Source organism: Anabrus simplex, chromosome 1 (genome assembly GCF_040414725.1).
Source record: "Anabrus simplex isolate iqAnaSimp1 chromosome 1, ASM4041472v1, whole genome shotgun sequence".
In the NCBI taxonomy this organism is placed as follows: Eukaryota; Metazoa; Arthropoda; class Insecta; order Orthoptera; family Tettigoniidae; genus Anabrus; species Anabrus simplex.
In genome coordinates, this window is record NC_090265.1 from 852,661,573 (window position 1) to 852,680,533 (window position 18,961).

Here is an 18,961-nt window from a genome sequence, read left to right on the forward strand (position 1 = left end):
AGATCTAGAATTACTATACAGACGTCCTGGATAAATCAATGTTCTAGACTTCTCTTGAGTCAACACACATACAACGAAAAACTTCCTGAACAAACTGGAACACATAAAAGATTATTTATAAAGTGATAAGCATAACCTAACCTTAATGCATAACGTATATGATTTAACCTAACCTATAACATAGGCCTACCCCCCCCCCCATGGCACTACAGCCCTTGAAGGGCCTTGGCCTACCAAGCGACCGCTGCTCAGCCCGAAGGCCTGCAGATTACGAGATGTCGTGTGGTCAGCACGACGAATCCTTTCGGCCGTTATTCTTGGCTTTCAAGATCGGGGCCGCTATTTCACCGTCAGATAGCTCCTCAATTCTAATCACGTAGGCTGAGTGGACCTCGAACCAACCATCAGGTCCAGGTAAAAATCCATGACCTGGCCAGGAATCGAACCCGGGGCCTCCGGGTAAGAGGCAGGCACGCTACCCCTACACCACGGGGCCAGCAACACAGGCCTACACTGCCGGAAACTAATAGTACACCTGGAAAGACGACATAGATTTTGATCCGATGACGGCAGATGCCACCTGGGGATAGCATATGTACTGATAATGGTTTCAACGTCGTCCGCCAACAGATGGCGTAGTGACATATCTGCCAGAGCGTCATCTGCGTGTACCCTTTAATAGGGAATGTTTACAGTCATAAGGCTCAGTGTGATGTGAACGTGCGAAGCAAACAGGAGCCATGCCACGGAGACGCACTCGTGCTTCCTACAGCCAAGTGAGCGAGTTTGACAGGGGTCAAATTGTGCCCCTCCGAGTGGCGGGATGGTCCTTTCGGAGCATTGCCACACAAGTTGGACGTGCTGCGTCAGTTGTGCAAAGATGCTGGTTGCAATGGTCACGTAAATATTCTAACACCCATAGACGAGGTTCTGGACGTTCACGCAGCACAGATGTCTACCAAGATCGTCGTATTGTGAGGGCAGCAGTGGCAGATCGTACAGCTGCCACAGCACAGATAACAGGGTTTGTCAGCCCAGAAGTGTCAACACGAACTGTTGCCAACCGGTTACGAGCAGTGGGACTACGGGCACGCATATCTTTAGCCCGTCTTCTATTCACGCCACAGCATCGACGTGCACGGCTCGACTGGTGTCGTCAGAGGATCACTTGGGAGCTGGAATGGCGGGCCGTGGTCTTCAGCGGTGAAAGCAGATTCTGCCTGCACGCAAGTGATGGTCGTTTACGCGTACAACGTAGACGGCGAGCGTTGTCTCGTGCAGTGCATTCGTCCAAGACACACTGGCCCCACCCCGGCGATAAGCTACAATTCTCGTTCGCCGTTGGTGTTTGTGGAGGGAACGGTGACCAGTGCTCGGTACGTGCAGAATGTTGTAATACCCGTTCTTTTGCCATTCTTGCAACAGGAAGGTGATGTGTTGTTCCAACAGGATAATGCTCGCCCACACACTGCGCGTGAAACCTCAACATGCACTGCAAGACGTGCAGCAACTTCCCTGACCAGCACGATCTCCGGACTTGTCTCCCATCGAGCACGTGTGGATATGAGGGACAACTGACACATGCGACTCGTCAACCCACAACTCTTGCAGAACTACTTGAACAGTTCGAACAGGCGAGGAATAATACACTGACTGACAGAGCAAATGCAACACCAAGAAGGAGTGGTTCGAAAGGGATGAAAGTTGGGGAAAAAACAGAGACGGCACGGACGAATAATTGATGTTTATTTGAAACCGATATGCAGGTTACACAATGCGCACGGCATCGACTCAGTAGGATGTAGGACCACCGCGAGCGGCGATGCACGCAGAAACACGTCGAGGTACAGAGTCAATAAGAGTGCGGATCGTGTCCTGAGGGATGGTTCTCCATTCTCTGTCAACCATCTGCCACAGTTGGTCGTCCGTACGAGGCTGGGGCAGAGTTTGCAAACGGCGTCCAATGAGATCCCACACGTGTTCGATTGGTGAGAGATCCGGAGAGTACGCTGGCCACGGAAGCATCTGTACACCTCGTAGAGCCTGTTGGGAGATGCGATCAGTGTGTGGGCGGGCATTATCCTGCTGAAACAGAGCATTGGGCAGCCTCTGAAGGTACGGGAGCGCCACCGGCCGCAGCACATGCTGCACGTAGCGGTGGGCATTTAACGTGCCTTGAATACGCACTAGAGGTGACGTGGAATCATACGCAATAGCGCCCCAAACCATGATGCCGCGTTGTCTAGCGGTAGGGCGCTCCACAGTTACTGCCGGATTTGACCTTTCTCCACGCCGACGCCACACTCGTCTGCGGTGACTATCACTGACAGAACAGAAGCGTGACTCATCGGAGAACACGACGTTCCGCCATTCCCTCATCCAAGTCGCTCTAGCCCGGCACCATGCCAGGCGTGTACGTCTATGCTGTGGAGTCAATGGTAGTCTTCTGAGCGGACGCCGGGAGTGCAGGCCTCCTTCAACCAATCGACGGGAAATTGTTCTGGTCGATATTGGAACATGTCTTGCACATGCTGAAGAATGGCGGTTGACGTGGCGTGCGGGGCTGCCACCGCTTGGCGGCGGATGCGCCGATCCTCGCGTGCTGACGTCACTCGGGCTGCGCCTGGACCCCTCGCACGTGCCACATGTCCCTGCGCCAACCATCTTCGCCACAGGCGCTGCACCGTGGACACATCCCTATGGGTATCGGCTGCGATTTGACGAAGCGACCAACCTGCCCTTCTCAGCCCGATCACCATACCCCTCGTAAAGTCGTCTGTCTGCTGGAAATGCCTCCGTTGACGGCGGCCTGGCATTCTTAGCTATACACGTGTCCTGTGGCACACGACAACACGTTCTACAATGACTGTCGGCTGAGAAATCACGGTACGAAGTGGGCCATTCGCCAACGCCGTGTCCCATTTATCGTTCGCTACGTGCGCAGCACAGCAGCGCATTTCACATCATGAGCATACCTCAGTGACGTCAGTCTACCCTGCAATTGGCATAAAGTTCTGACCACTCCTTCTTGGTGTTGCATTTGCTCTGTCAGTCAGTGTATATCCCAAGAGTATTCGCCATCTGTATGATCGAATGGATGCCAGGATTAGCGCCTGCATTGCCACCCGTGGATGATAAACCACGTACTAACATGGGTGTTTGAGCATGGATCGACACCTGGTACCTCAGTACCACTTGAGCTATTGATCTCTAAATGTAGGCCTAATAATTTCACGTACTTCATATGCACTGTTTTAACAATAAATCATGAGTGAATTGGAAAACTCTATGAGGGTGTACTAATTTTTTAAAAAGTTAAACACATAAAACCTAACGTGTGTCCAAGTGCCATTAAAAATAATTGGGCCCTACAATTCTTTTAGCAATAATAATCCACCAAACTCCTCTTTTAATGTTATGAAGTGGAGTTTCATGATATTCTTGGATTCTCACACAACCAATTTACACGTCCATGCAAATAAGATTACACGTCATAATAAAACAGAACTAATTCAGGATTTAATTCACCACTGTTGATAGACTGGAGAAACAAACTGTAATAATGCTTTTTGCGGCTAGATTTCTTATTCCTAAACTTTGAACTTCTGCGACTTTGTAAGGCTTAAATTTCAGCTTTCTTGCTGCCCGCCGTGCTGATCAACAACTGAAACTTGAAATGCACATTGACCATCCCGAATTCTCGTGGTTTTATAACAAGCTTTCAGTCCTGTCATACTTGCCATGTTAGCAGATTGTGTGCTGGTGTTAATAGCTTGTATTCGGTAGTTTATTTGAAGTGATTAAGTGAACTGGGTAATCGCTATGGCTGAAGCAACACCAACTGCATCGTATGTACTGTACCTAAGGGGCTCCAAACTCCTCCTCGGAAAGATACTCATACAACCATGTGAAGTGAAGGCACAAAAATAATAGGCAAAGTGATGGAATGCTGGGGCTTTGAAAAGGAGAACTGCTGGCTAATGCTTCCACTCAGCAAGTCAACAATGAACTGCTGTTTTTATGGGAAGACGTATTAGCACTATCAAGAAAATCAAATAATTTTTTGCATTTCATCCCAACTAATCTTCAAATCTTGGGAAAAACTATGATAATAATTGAGGAATGCTTCTTAATTTATTTTTCATCACTGATTAATAAACATCATTTCAACATTTTGGATATTCATCAAAATTCTTGTAAAAATTCAAAAAGGTTCATGGCAGAGTGAATTATTATGAGAAGAAATGCTGCATTTTCGTAAATAGTGTTATGAATAATTTATTCTAATTTATTTCATGATATCCCAATAAATGCATGCACACACATACATTTCTATTCAACCATAAATGACCAGACTCCACCAATCATCTATTTACTAGTCTTTCACTGCAGGACAGTCTTGACCTGAATGAGGCTTTAATTCTTATTGATAGGCCTTTCACTTTTGCCCACATGCTCCGCTCCTTCACACACACAGCTGCATACAGAGGTTTGAACACAAGGCTTCTGACCCCCACAACACACAATGACTGTTCATTTGTTCAACTCCAGAGAAAGTCCAGGAATTCTCGCAGTCAAATATATGTGTGCACGCACACAAAAACACACATACAGACAGTACTCCAAGGCAGTACACAGACATTAATCCATACTCCAACATAACAACTTCGTCTGCAGCGGCCTTGTATTTATACTTCGGTGAAACCGGGTTTGGTTAGAGGTGGAACATTCCCATTTTGTGTTCTGGAAGGTGCAGGGTAAAATCAGATGGAGAGGACTGGCTATGCCCTCAGGCTGGGAGCTCCAAGTAGACTCACTACCCCCTTCCAGGAAGTACCAAAGGGGGCTACGATAGGGCTGGCACATAACAATAGCATCTGATATGGAATCACATGGCATAAGTTTCTGAGAATAATAATAATAATGATAATAATAACAACAACAAGCAATTATCACCTTCTAGGATGTTCTCTTCCAAAACACCAATATACTGCTAAGATAAGACAGAACTTTGTAAACAAGTTCCATTTGGCATTAGTTTAATACAAACCAGAGAAGACAAATATATCGACAGTTCACAGAAGTGTTAAAGAGTTCTACAAGAAAGAATTTCAGTCATACTGTAGCATAACTTATTTATGTGTGGCATTAGTTACTTTCAATATGTATTTTTAAGTCAGAGATACTTTTATAAATGTAAATGATAGGACACGGAGGAATAATTTTCCAGAACCTTTGACGGCTTGATATTACGTAACATAGGCCTATGATATTTTATTATAACTTTTTATCTGTATGTTTGTAATTGCATAATGGTTTTTGATTTTAATATTTGGGCTGAAGATGAACTCCATGATGAGTTGAAACTTGTACTCTAGTGTAATAAAACTAGTTCAGAACCAGTACATAACAAGTGTTGATTTGGTGGAACATCTTTATAAGGTAGTTTTGAAGTAAATTAACATCAACATGGAAATGAAAATTATATATCAAGGTTAGGGAACTTGAGTCGATCACCTGTTAATTTGCAACAAGGATGTCACAGTCTCCTACTCCAACTGAAACCTTTCGAAATGAGGAGTCCGTCCAATCTTCAAACGGATTTCCCCGGTCTCTTATTCTGTTCATCATCCTCAGGATACCATACATATAAGAGTTGTGGTGTCAAATCCATTTTAAGGATAAATCACATCACTTTGGATACATGCAATGTGAGGTTACATCGCTCACTCACAACCGGTAAACGTTTAAATTGGATCATGACACTTTTGATGTACACAATATACAAGTTACTTGTGAAGTTATGTAGAGTACGTAGGCATTAAAGCTTCGGTTAGCTGCTTAACCGCTCGCTCACAACCGGATAACTTTTAACTGTGGTAACGTATAAAATGTCAAAACCGGGCTTGATGCACCAGGAATTCAACATAACCACGGTAAGTTATCCATTTCACCACGGTTAAGTCATATCTGAGGTAGACGCATCTGGGCATAAGTATTTTTACAAACTTTATATTTAAAACATGAAAAATAAAACATTATAGTGTACAATTATGATTCTCTATGTACATTTTGGTTGAGGAGATAAAGAAGAAGACTGCAAACGTTTCTTGGAACCACAAAGAACATGCAAGACAGTCACTAACATATACAGCATTGCAATTCCTTAAATTTGCCTGTGTTTCTCTTCATTTCTGTTTCTTTTTCTCTTCATTTATATATCTAAAAAGTAAACCTGTACTTATGAAGTAAATATTGTTCAAACATATCTCAATTTGCTACTTTGCCTCATTTGTTTCAGTCGCTCTGATTGGCAGTACTGCAGAAATGAAAGCTGCAGCATCACTTCCACGTAGAGCCAGCGCTCAACAAAACTCTTGCACACAGTAGGTATCATTTAGTTTTTATACAGAAAATGGAAGTTTATCTCCATTTGTGCATAGTCATAACAGAAAACAAATTAACCTCCCTGAAAGCAAATGAAACGTAAATAAGCTACTCACCCTTGTAGATTCTGCAGCTATAGCTTTCGGCTTCAACTTCTGCAGATGGTTTGGTATGACAGTCTCAGATTTGTCTGCAGCAGGTTTAGTTACAGCAGGCTTGATCTCTTCTTGTTTTTCATCAGTTTTTGGGCCTGATACTTCCTCACCAATTGCTTTGCGTTCAATTCGTCTCACTTTCTCCATTTCCACCTCACGAGACAATACTTGTTTGATGCTATAAGTAAGGGATCGGCTACTCTTTATTCCAGGAAAGGCACACATCTCTTCTATATTCCTAGCAGCAAAAGAAAAAATATCTCATACCACTGTTTTCATGATAATACATTATTATTATTATTATTATTATTATTATTATTATTATTATTATTATTATTATTACTGGCAAAATGGGGTTACAGATAAAGGCAAACTCAAGTAGTACAAAGAAACCCCTAGAAAACAGCTCATCAGTAAGTTTACCAAATAACTCGGTACTCAACACCTTACTGAAAATATGCACCACCATCAGTCCTTGAAAGTGAATATTGCGGACTTTATTCCGACAAAACTATTTAGCTAAATAGTTTAGTACAAATGATTTTATGCGCTTGATCCAGTAAAATGGAAAGTGGACGGTCGAGTAGCATTTCCCGCCCCAAGTCACTTACCACTATTCATGTTCTGAAAACAGTATTGCTTTTATGACAACAAGGTTGCCATATCAAATGGTTGTGCTGAAAAGTATCACGGGAAAACTCGGTATTTAATTTCAAGATCAAAGGGGGAAGAAACTAACCTGAAAATTATTCTTACGGGACGGAGGATTTAGAGGGGGCTCATTTTGGTTTTCACAGCAACGTGGAAAAATGGCTGCACATAAATTTGTGAAACTCAGATGTTATATTCAAAATAAAAGGAGGAAGAAACTAAACTGCAAATTAGTTTTGGGAACTCAACGGAATGGGGTTTAGAGGGGGCAAAAATAAAATGCTCTTAAGAAACAACAGCTAAATAACAAAACCAAGCATAGATAAAAATCAAAGCAAATTTCTGTATCAGTACATGCTGCAATGTATCACTGCACACCACACCATCGAAATATTCAGTAACAATTGCTCTACAGTACAAGAATATTATAACACACACACACAAAATAGATGACTTCTCTTCAACAGTGATAATCTGGCAGCAATTCACAGCATAACAGATTATGCGTTACATGTACGAGAGCAACTCAGAAGGAAAATGAAGGAAGGCAACTGTTCCCGTAATTGTGCTTCGCCTATGCAAATGTATTTATGAAATAGATAATGTTAAGTAGTTATTTTAATAACTGACGAGCAAGAAAAGCCTCGTCCTTTTTCTTTCTTTCATAATACAACATAGATTATATTATAATATTCCTTAATCATGAAGAATTATGGGTGTCTAAGAGAGGGGTGTTCACAGCTTGTAGGTCCATAAGAGCAGTTGTGTTCTTAACATGGAATCATTTATAGCCCTCCACTGTACAGGTCTGAACACTGCCTGTTTAGCACATTTCTTTAGTAGTCCGTTATTATTCCGCATATCTCTCTGGTCAGTCATCTCTGTCCCTTATAGATAGCTCATTGGTATGACGATACACCGGTTAAATTTGTTGCTTACGAGGAACAGGAGTGTTTGTGGAATATGAAGTCTCCACTGTACAAAAATAAAGCAGCCAAGGTAGCTGCAATCGATGAGTTGGAAAAGGATATGGCGAATATGAGGGTTTAACACGGAGGAGATCAGAGAGAAAATTAAAAACATCAAGTCAGCATTCTGTATTTATTTTTACACTTACAACATTTTAAATAAATTTCTCTCTCTTTCAGGATAAGACTTGCTCGATTTGCTCTCACTCGCAGGATCATCTTGCAATCGACACTTGAAATTCGGAATAATAACAGCTCTTCCGTATTGCCGTACTAAAAGTGAGAAAATCGCAGAAACTACGGAAAATCCGTAGAAGTTGGCATCTCAATAATAATAATAATAATAATAATAATAATAATAATAATAATAATAATAATGCGGCCTCAGTATCATAAGCAGGCATTTTGATTTGACGAAATTGAGGCCACCTGAGCATCAATTTAGACGTCACGTTTTATTCTACTAGATAGCAGTGTGTTGAGCGACTTATGAGAGAATTTTAATTATTATAAAACAAGAAGTATCCCAGCAGTAGTTACTTACGGATCCAGGTTGTAAACGTAGCTGCCTTCAGCAGTTCGCTCCTGTGTGTAGTTGAGGTTATAGTCGATCATTACGTTGATCACCTGGTTCAGCTCGTCCTTCTCCCGAGCAGTGTACAGCTGCATGCTCACCTACACACACACAAACATAACCTGACAATGAAATATTAGCTAAATATGGGACTAAAAATTAAGGCGCCCCCCCCCTCATACAACAATAACGATCACGATCATGACCACCTAGTTAATGAGGAGATCTTGTTAATACACTGACTGACAGAGCAAATGCAACACCAAGAAGGAATGGTCAGAACTTTATGCCAATTGCAGGGTAGACTGGCGTCACTGAGGTATGCTCATGATGTGAAATGCGCCGCTGTGCTGCGCACGTAGCGAACGATAAATGGGACACGGCGTTGGCGAATGGCCCACTTCGTACCGTGATTTCTCAGCCGACAGTCATTGTAGAACGTGTTGTCGTGTGCCACAGGACACGTGTATAGCTAAGAATGCCAGGCCGCCGTCAACGGAGGCATTTCCAGCAGACAGACGACTTTACGAGGGGTATGGTGATCGGGCTGAGAAGGGCAGGTTGGTCGCTTCGTCAAATCGCAGCCGATACCCATAGGGATGTGTCCACGGTGCAGCGCCTGTGGCGAAGATGGTTGGCGCAGGGACATGTGGCACGTGCGAGGGGTCCAGGCGCAGCCCGAGTGACGTCAGCACGCGAGGATCGGCGCATCCGCCGCCAAGCGGTGGCAGCCCCGCACGCCACGTCAACCGCCATTCTTCAGCATGTGCAAGACACCCTGGCTGTTCCAATATAGACCAGAACAATTTCCCGTCGATTGGTTGAAGGAGGCCTGCACTCCCGGCGTCCGCTCAGAAGACTACCATTGACTCCACAGCATAGACGTGCACGCCTGGCATGGTGCCGGGCTAGAGCGACTTGGATGAGGCGGAACGTCGTCTTCTCCGATGAGTCACGCTTCTGTTCTGTCAGTGATAGTCACCGCAGACGAGTGTGGCGTCGGCGTGGAGAAAGGTCAAATCCGGCAGTAACTGTGGAGCGCCCTACCGCTAGACAACGCGGCATCATGGTTTGGGGCGCTATTGCGTATGATTCCACGTCACCTCTAGTGCGTATTCAAGGCACGTTAAATGCCCACCGCTACGTGCAGCATGTGCTGCGGCCGGTGGCACTCCCGTACCTTCAGGGGCTGCCCAATGCTCTGTTTCAGCAGGATAATGCCCGCCCACACACTGCTCGCATCTCCCAACAGGCTCTACGAGGTGTACAGATGCTTCCGTGGCCAGCGTACTCTCCGGATCTCTCACCAATCGAACACGTGTGGGATCTCATTGGACGCCATTTGCAAACTCTGCCCCAGCCTCGTACGGACGACCAACTGTGGCAAATGGTTGACAGAGAATGGAGAACCATCCCTCAGGACACCATCCGCACTCTTATTGACTCTGTACCTCGACGTGTTTCTGCGTGCATCGCCGCTCGCGGTGGTCCTACATCCTACTGAGTCGATGCCGTGCGCATTGTGTAACCTGCATATCGGTTTGAAATAAACATCAATTATTCGTCCGTGCCGTCTGTTTTTTTTTTCCCCCAACTTTCATCCCTTTCGAACCACTCCTTCTTGGTGTTGCATTTGCTCTGTCAGTCAGTGTATATCGCCACCGATTCGAACAATTTTCAGTGTATAGTAGCCCCTGCCATGTCCTTTTCATTTCTTAACAAAGCGAAGCCTTTTGTTATACACCCGACTTGTCAAATACTTCACGATGGCAGAAATACATAAAATCCAGACTAGCACAAGCAAGGAAGGCCTTTTTTAAGAAAACACATTCGCTCACTTCGAACATTTAATAGGAATTAGAAACGTGTTTTGGAAGACATTCGTCTGGAGCGTGGCATTGTATGGAAGTGAAACATGGGCGATAACTAGGCCAGAAAGAAAGTCAATAGAAGCTTTTAAAATGTGGTGTCATAGAAGAATGATGAAGGTGTGATGGGCAGATCGAATAATGAATGAAGAGATACCGAATAGGATTGGTGAGAGGAGATCGATTTGGCTAAATTTCATGAGAAGAGATAGAATGGTAGGACACATCTTAAAACACCTAGGACTTGTTCAGTTAGTTGTTGAGAGAAGTGTAGGTGGTAAGAACGGTAGGGGTAGACCAAGGTACGAATATGACAAGCAGATTAGAGTAGATGCAGGATGTAGTAGTTAGGTAGAAATGAAAAGGTTAGCACAGCTAAGGATGGCATGGAAGCTGCATCACACCAGTCTATGGACTGATGACTTAAACAGCAACAACAAACCTCATGCCACCCTAACCCTCAAACCCTTGTCAGTGGCTTCCAGTCTGGTCGGTTGTCAAATTTCCATTTAGAAAAAAAGTTTTGTTTGTTTGTTTGTTTGCAGAGTGAGAAAGAATAGGAATAGAATTTGCAACATCTGTTTCTTGGCCGGGCAGCCTTCCTTCTAATGTATTAAAATAACGAACCTCTCCATCCCCCCCACCCCCCAAGCGTGTATTCTAACATCAAAGCTCGCCCACTGGAAACATAGCTGAGACGACTGTACGTGCAGGCTGCTGTTATTATTTGAGTCATCAGTCCATAGACTACTTTGATACAGCTCTCCACACCACCCTATCATGTGCTAACGTTTTCATTTCTACGTAACTGCTGCATCATTCGTCTGCTCTAATCTGCTTGTCATATTCATACCTTGGTCTACCCCTAACGTTCTTACCGCCTACACTGCCTCAAAAACCAACTGCACAAGTCATGGGTATCTTAAGATAAGTCCTATCATTCTATCACTTCTTCTGGTCAAATTTAGCCGAATCGATCTCCTCTCACCAATTCGATTTAGTATCTCTTCATTCGTGATTCGATCTATTCATCTCACCCTCAGCATTCTTCTGTAACACCATATTTCAAAAGCTTCTATCCAGTTTCTTCTCGAGCTACCTACCGTCCATGTTTCACTTCCATACAGTCCAGCTCCTTGGCTGAATGGTCAGCGCAGTGCTCATCGGTTCAGAGGGCCCCGGGTTTGATTCCTGGCCGGGTCGGAGATTTTAACCTTAAATGGTCAATTCCCTTGGCTCGGGGACTAGGTGTTTGTGTTGTCACCAACATCCCTGCAACTCACACAGCACACATAACACTATCCTCCACCACAATAACACGCAGTTAAATACGTGCACACCCTCATCGGAGAGTCGGCCTTACAAGGGCTGCACTTGGCTAGAAATACCCACACGAAATTAAAAACTTCCATACAATGCCACGCTCAAGACGAAAGTCTTAAAAAGAAAACATCCTTCTAACTCCTATATCAATGTTCGAAGGGGGAAAATTTATTTTCTTAGGAAAGGTCTTCTTTGCTTGTGCTAGTCTGCATTTTATGTCCTCCTTACTTCTGTCATAGTTATACTATCCAAGTAACACTACTCATCTCCTTTCTTTAAGACTTCATTTCCTAAACTAGTATTTCATGCACCACCTGACTTCGTTCGACTGCACTTTTGTCTTGGGCTTACTTATTTTCATCTTGTACTCCTTACTCCATACCATTCAGCAATTTCTCCAGATCTTCTGCAGTCTCAGATAAAATAACAATATCAGCAAATATTAGGGTTTTGATTTCCTCTCCGTGGATTGCGATTCCCTTCCCAAATTCCTCTTTGATTTCCTTTACCGCCTGTTCTATATAAACACTGAAGAGGTGGCGGGGACGAACTGCAAACCTGCCTCATTCCTTTCTGGATTGTTGCTTCTTTTTCAAAGCCCTCCATTCTTATCACTGCAGACTGACTGTAGATAACTCTTAGTTCTCGGTACCTGATCCCGATCATCTTCAGAATTTCAAATAGCTTAGTCCAATGAACATTATCAAATGCCTTTTCAAGATCTACAAACGCCATGTATGTGGGCTTGTCCTTCTTCATTGGATCCTCTAAGATCAGACGTAAAGTCAGGATTGCTTCACGTGTTCCTACCTTTCTTCTGAAGCAAAACTGATCTTCCCTCAACTCGATTTCAATTTGTCTTCCCATTCATCTGTAAATAATACGTGTTAAAATTTTGCAGGCGTGAGACACTAAACTAATGGTGCGGTAGTTTTCACACTTGTCAGCACCGGCTTTGTTGGGAATAGGTATAACAACATTTTGCCGAAAATCGGATATCACTTCTCCTGTCTCAAACATCTTACACACTAAATGGAATAACCTAGCCATGGTTGCTCCTAAGGCAGTCAGTAATTCAGAGGAACTGTCATCAATTCCAGGTACCTTGTTCTTGTTTAGGTCTCTCAAAACTCTGTCAAGTTCTGATCTCAAAAATGGGTCTCCTGGGAAAGTTTTGCAATCCAGCACCTGGTTTCTGAATCTCTACCTGATCATAATCATAATAGAACGTCCAGCTCTATGGCTAAATGGTGAGCGTGCTGGCCTTTGGTCACAGGGTTCCCGGATTCGATTCCAGGCAGGGTCGGGAATTTTAACCATCATTGGTTAATTTCGCTGGCACGGGAGCCGGGTATATGTGTCGTTTTCATCATCATTTCATCCTCGTCACGACGGGCAGGTCGCCTACGTGCGTCAAATCAAAAAATGATCTGCACCAAGCGAGCTGAAAATGTCCTTGGACACTCCCGGCACTGAAAGCCATACGCCATTTCATTTCTTCCTGACATTTTTTCAGCTGCCTTACCGATCTCATTCGTCACAACTGTCCATTCTTCCCCTATTGCGTTTCCTTCAGCCTTTTCATTTAGTCCTTGCGTAACATGTTCCTTGAAACAATCCCTCACACTCTTTTCTTTCAAACTGTTTAGATTCCATTTCCTTGCATTCCTTCCTTTCTTCCAATTTCTTCAACTTCAGATGACATTTCATGACCAGCAAGTTGTGGTCAGAGTCCACGTCTCCTCCTGGGAAAGTTTTGCAATCCAGCACCTGGTTTCTGAATCTCTGCCTAATCATAATGAAGTCTATTTGATACCTTCCAGTGTCTCCAGGTCTTGTCCACGTTTGTGGTTTTTGAACTAAGTATTAGCAAGGACTAAATTATGATCGGTGCAGAATTCTACCAGCCGACTTCCTCTTTCATTCCTTTGTCCCAATCGAATTCTGCTACTGTATTACCTTCTGTTCCTTGGCCTACCACTGCATTCCAGTCTCCCATCACAGTTAGGTTCTCGTCACCTTTTACATATTGTATTAGGTCTTCTATCTCTTCATATATTCTTTCGATTTCCCCATCATCCGCTGAACTAGTAGGCATATAGACCTGCACTATTGTGGTGGGCACTGGTTTGGTGTCTATCTTGACGACAATAATTCTTTCACTATGCTGGTCGTAGTAGCTTACCCGCTGCCCTATTTTCTTATTCATTATTAAACTAACTCCTGCATTTCCCCTGTTTGATTTTGTGTTGATAATTTTGTAGTCCTGCCAACGTACTTCACGTATAGCAACTACATCTAACTTTAGTATATCCATCTCCCTTTTCAGATTCTCTAACCTACCACAACAAATCAAACTTCTAACATTCCATGCTCCGACTCGTAAAATGTCAGTATCCATCTTTCTGAAGATTGCCCCCCTCTCGTGCAGGGTTGGGCAGACCGGAACAGCCAGTTGTTCCGAAACATTAGGAGCTTGAGACGGAGTGTTTAGGTACAGTGTGCCAGCACACGGCACAGTAACTGCGCGCTAGAGAGAATTTCGTGAGGCAACAAACAATGCTCAGCTTCAGCGGGAATGTGGCTCTACCGGACGTGCTGTGGGTAGTTACGGCCAGCATAAAGCTGCACTCGGAACACTGAAATTCGCACCCAATAATCACGTTTAAAGGCTGCTTTTAGGAGAAGATTTGTTCGGCCAATATGAAATACACATAACTCGGTTACAATGCAAGTACAGGTGTTTAAAAGCAACCAATCCAAGGATATTTTCACCAGTTGAATGTATCGGCATGTATTGTTGAATGATTAGGGCCAGGATAAAACTTCAACGGCACGTGAAAAAGCAGTCGGAACTCTGAAATACGAAACCAAAAAATCAGGTCTAAATGTTGTTTTTAGGATAAGAATGTTTTCATTCATTTTGACATACACCTGTCACAATTACACTGGCAGTAGATGTGTTTACAAATGTCACAATGTTATTTTCACCAATTAAAAATATACTCGCGCAATTGAAGAAACATTCGTCAGTACTCTATTTACGTACACAATATACAAGGGGAACACGAAAATAAAAATTAACTCATACAAGCAAAACACGAAGATAAAAATAAACACTACAGTATATACAAGCGGAACAGGACATTAAAAATAAAACTATACAAGCAGTACACGAAAATAACAATTGTGGGATGTTTGAGTTTGAAATGTCTCATCATTATGCCGGTTGAAGATCCTTTTGCAGACAAAATAGAACATAAATTGATTTTCAATCCGTCTGATTTTATTCTAGTAAAAAGTCCTAAACAGGACTCAGGTGCGATATTATGCAAAGAGTACCGTCTTTCGTACGGTATATATTACTAGGCTTCAATAAAAACACTCTTGCAAAACAGTTTAAAACAAAACGAACAGATTATGTTATTCGGATGTACTGAAGGCCAGTTGGCGAGGCAACAGAACAAACAGAACAAAGAGGATATGACAGAACACGGAACACTCCAGCACGTGGCGGCACAGTGCCGGTATCGACAGTCAGCTAGCAGGCGAAGGGCACTACATTGTGGCGTTTCTGACGGGGTACCGAGTCACTGTCTCGATCTCGTTTGAGAATGTTTCGGAACAACTGACACTCGGTGCTCTGGAATAGCGGAACATAACTGTGCACCGGCACAGTGCACTGAAACAGGGACATAGTGCCCAACCCTACTCTCGTGTAGTCCCCACCCGGATATTCGAATGGGGGACTATTTTACCTCCGGAATATTTTACCCGGGAGGAAGCCATCATCAGCAGTACATCATTCATACAGAGAGAGCTGCATGTCGTCGGGGGTTAATTACTGCTGTAGTTGCCCGTTGCCTTCAGCCGTGTAGCACTATCAACACAGCTAAGCCATGTTGAGTATTATTACAAGGCCATATCAGTCAATCATCTACATTGCCGCCCTTGCAACTTCTGAAGGCTGCTACTCCCCCTTCGATGAACTATTCGTTAGTCTGGTCTCTCGACAGATACTCATCCGACACGGTTGCACCTCAGCTCGACTATCTGCTTCATTGCGACACGCAAGCCTCCCCGCCGCGGCAAGGTCGCATGGTTCGCAGGGGAGGACGTGCGGGTTTTGGCGAGAATTTTCATTGGTTCAGACTGCAAGTGCAAGCAACTTCCACAGCTGCGTGACCCAGCCACTCGCTCGGAATCCTCGGAACCCTGACTTCGCCTCGGACAATAAAGGCTTTATCCAATCTAATCTAATGCATGTATGCACTGAACCGGTGGTCTCTAAGGTCTTATATGATATCTGGAAAGGGTTTATTTTTAGTCATACAAAATGACCCCCTACTATAGGTCTACAGAAAAAAGTACATTGAAGACTATATAAAAGCAAATGTGTAAAATTAAAAAAAATGATCAATCACCACTCGATCACGCTAGAAAAATGAAGATTAGACTTTCATCGAGGTATGGTTTATGTGAGCCGAAAAATTTAAAAAGCGAGATCTCCACTTCCGGAGGTGCACGTAGCCATAAGGTTTACTCAGCGTACACCAAAAAATGAGTACCAGGTTAATTCCTGGGGGCAAAGACGGCCGGGCATAGAGGTAAACACAGTATCCCTCCAAGAGCCAACACGGCCTGTACGGAGATGGCTTTGCTTTGCTTATGGTTTCTGTGAAAGCAATCAGCAAGGATAAGATGTAAATTTCTGGAATTTCCTTTTGCCAAAAAAGAAAACGAACGTTTTGATCATTGTTCTACTGTATACAGAGTGGTCGAAACAACACGAACCTGGTATATGAGCGTTAGTGGGTCGGTCATACAGGTACGTAATTTAAACTAAATAATTCGATACCTCGCACCGTTGCCATTTTATCAGCAGCTGAATTTAGACAATCATACCGCTTCGAGGGCGAATTCAAGTGGGCTTTGCGAGGCGGTGTTACTAAATCTGCACGTGGCTTACAACAGGCTTGAGAACCATGCCGAGAAATAAGCATCAAATACAAAAATACCGTGGGTTTCAGCCGGTGTCACCGCTAGCGTACTTGCTATGGCGTGATCCTGTCAGTTCGGAGGTCCGTGCTTAAATCACTCCCATGGCAACGGTTTTGTTTCTTTGATTGGTTCAGGTTGTTTCCGACCACCATTTAATTATTTATTATTATTTATTTATATTATAATAAGAAGGCCATGAACAACGATCTTACTTGATATCATACGTGGTGTTTAATAATGCTGATTACGAAAATTATGACTTCCGTAATGCCATTTAATCAAAATTAGGGTGCAAGAATATTTTCTACGTAAGTAGTAGTGTTGTCTGTCTTGTGCGATCTTCCTGTTAAGAGATTCTTCATGTAATTGTGAAGTTAAATTAGTGCCTAAGTCAACAGCCATCTTTATTTTATTGCTTGGCATTGATTACACATTGTTCTTCTCAAGGCAGACTAACTTAAACGTTACCAAATCTTGGAAGTTATAACGCACTACCATCTGGCGGAATTCGCATTATAGTTACATCTGACATCATCATATGGAGTGGGTATATCTACCCGTTTGTATATTCTACGTACCTCGTATACATTATATTTACAATGTTTTTCTTTTCAATATTCAGCACGTCCAATCTATCTTATATTCTCAAAATTATCATTGATCCAGCGCTAAGAATAATACGTTCAATTCATGGTTTGCATTTACAAGACGAAATAATTTGCACATCCCTACTTTCTGATATATTCTACAGTTTCATAGTAATAATGTCTATGGGCCTAATAAATTATCATCATTGACAAATATAATCTGTAACTATATTATCGAGGTTATACATCCTGTACTATGGCTGCAAATGACACCAATAAGAGTACCACTGATAACAAAACACAATGTCAATTTTGCGGGCAAATGTATAAAGGCCTTAAGATACATATAAGTAAATCACACCCAGAGCAATACAGAGCCTGCTTGTTGAATCCATCTATGACTACACCTAGCCAGTCTAAAATTCCACCTTCAGATCCTATTCCTATTTCTAGTAAAAATGGTCAGTCAACGAAGTTGGAAATAACCTCTGATCAAAGAGAGCAAAAAAATAAACCTTACCACGACGAACTGAGTAAATGGCTAGATATTTTTCAGCATGAACTGAGTGATGCTGAATTCAATGAACAAGTCACTAATTTTGTAAACTTCCTTGCCACAGCTACAGACCTACTGCCAGGTCCAAAGAGTCCAGTTACTAGATATATTGAAGCTCGTAAACGTGGCACTTACAAAAATAACAACCGACAGTATAAAACCTCCAGTAACCCACAGAGATCCTCTAAGAATGATCGTGAACGTCGGAAGGCTAAATTCGAGTATGAAGTGACTCAATATGAATATTTTTACCAAAGGAGGAAAGCAATTAGAAAAATTTTAAGTGGCAAAAGAACTAATAATTTGAAACTAGAGAAAGATGTTGTTGAAGGATATTTTAGGAACATATTTGAAACTCCTAATGATTGCATGAGAGACTCCTATATCGATTATACGAATGAAACCTTAGATGATACAATTTCAATATCTCAAGAGTTAGTTTTCTCTATTATCAAGAGCATAGCAATTGACACTAGCCCAGGTCCGGATAAGGTTTTATTGAAATCTGTTTATGATCCACTTGCTGCTAATATTTTAGCCCATATCATCAGAAGAATATTTGAAAGTGGGTTCATTCCTGAGGTTCTTAAGGCAGCGAGAACTGTTCTTATACATAAAGGCGGTGAAGAGAATGATCTGTCCAAATGGAGACCGATTAGTATTTGCTCCATTATTCGGCGCATATTAAGTAAGATCCTTGATAAAATTGTAAGGGAATACATCCCTTTGAACCAGTTCCAAAGAGGTTTTGTCATGACCCCTGGCTCTTTCATTAACGTGAATATTGTTGATGGCATTTTACGAACAGCTGTAATGAAAAAGATTTCAGGCTGCGTAGTATTCCTCGACATCAGCAAAGCGTTCGATAGTATTGGACACAATCACTTAAAG

General features: G+C 42.9%; 1 protein-coding gene across 1 annotated transcript in view; it reads right to left on the reverse strand.

Annotated features, from left to right (window-relative positions):
• cutlet (chromosome transmission fidelity protein 18 homolog) overlaps nucleotides 1-18,961 on the reverse strand; it is a 424,016-nt gene that overhangs the window by 136,053 nt on the left and 269,002 nt on the right. The window contains exons 18-19 of the mRNA XM_067136426.2: nucleotides 8,706-8,836; nucleotides 6,504-6,780 (exon numbers count right to left, since the gene is read on the reverse strand). Coding sequence (XP_066992527.2) covers nucleotides 6,504-6,780; nucleotides 8,706-8,836 — 408 coding nt within the window. The remainder of the gene's footprint in view (nucleotides 1-6,503; nucleotides 6,781-8,705; nucleotides 8,837-18,961) is intronic.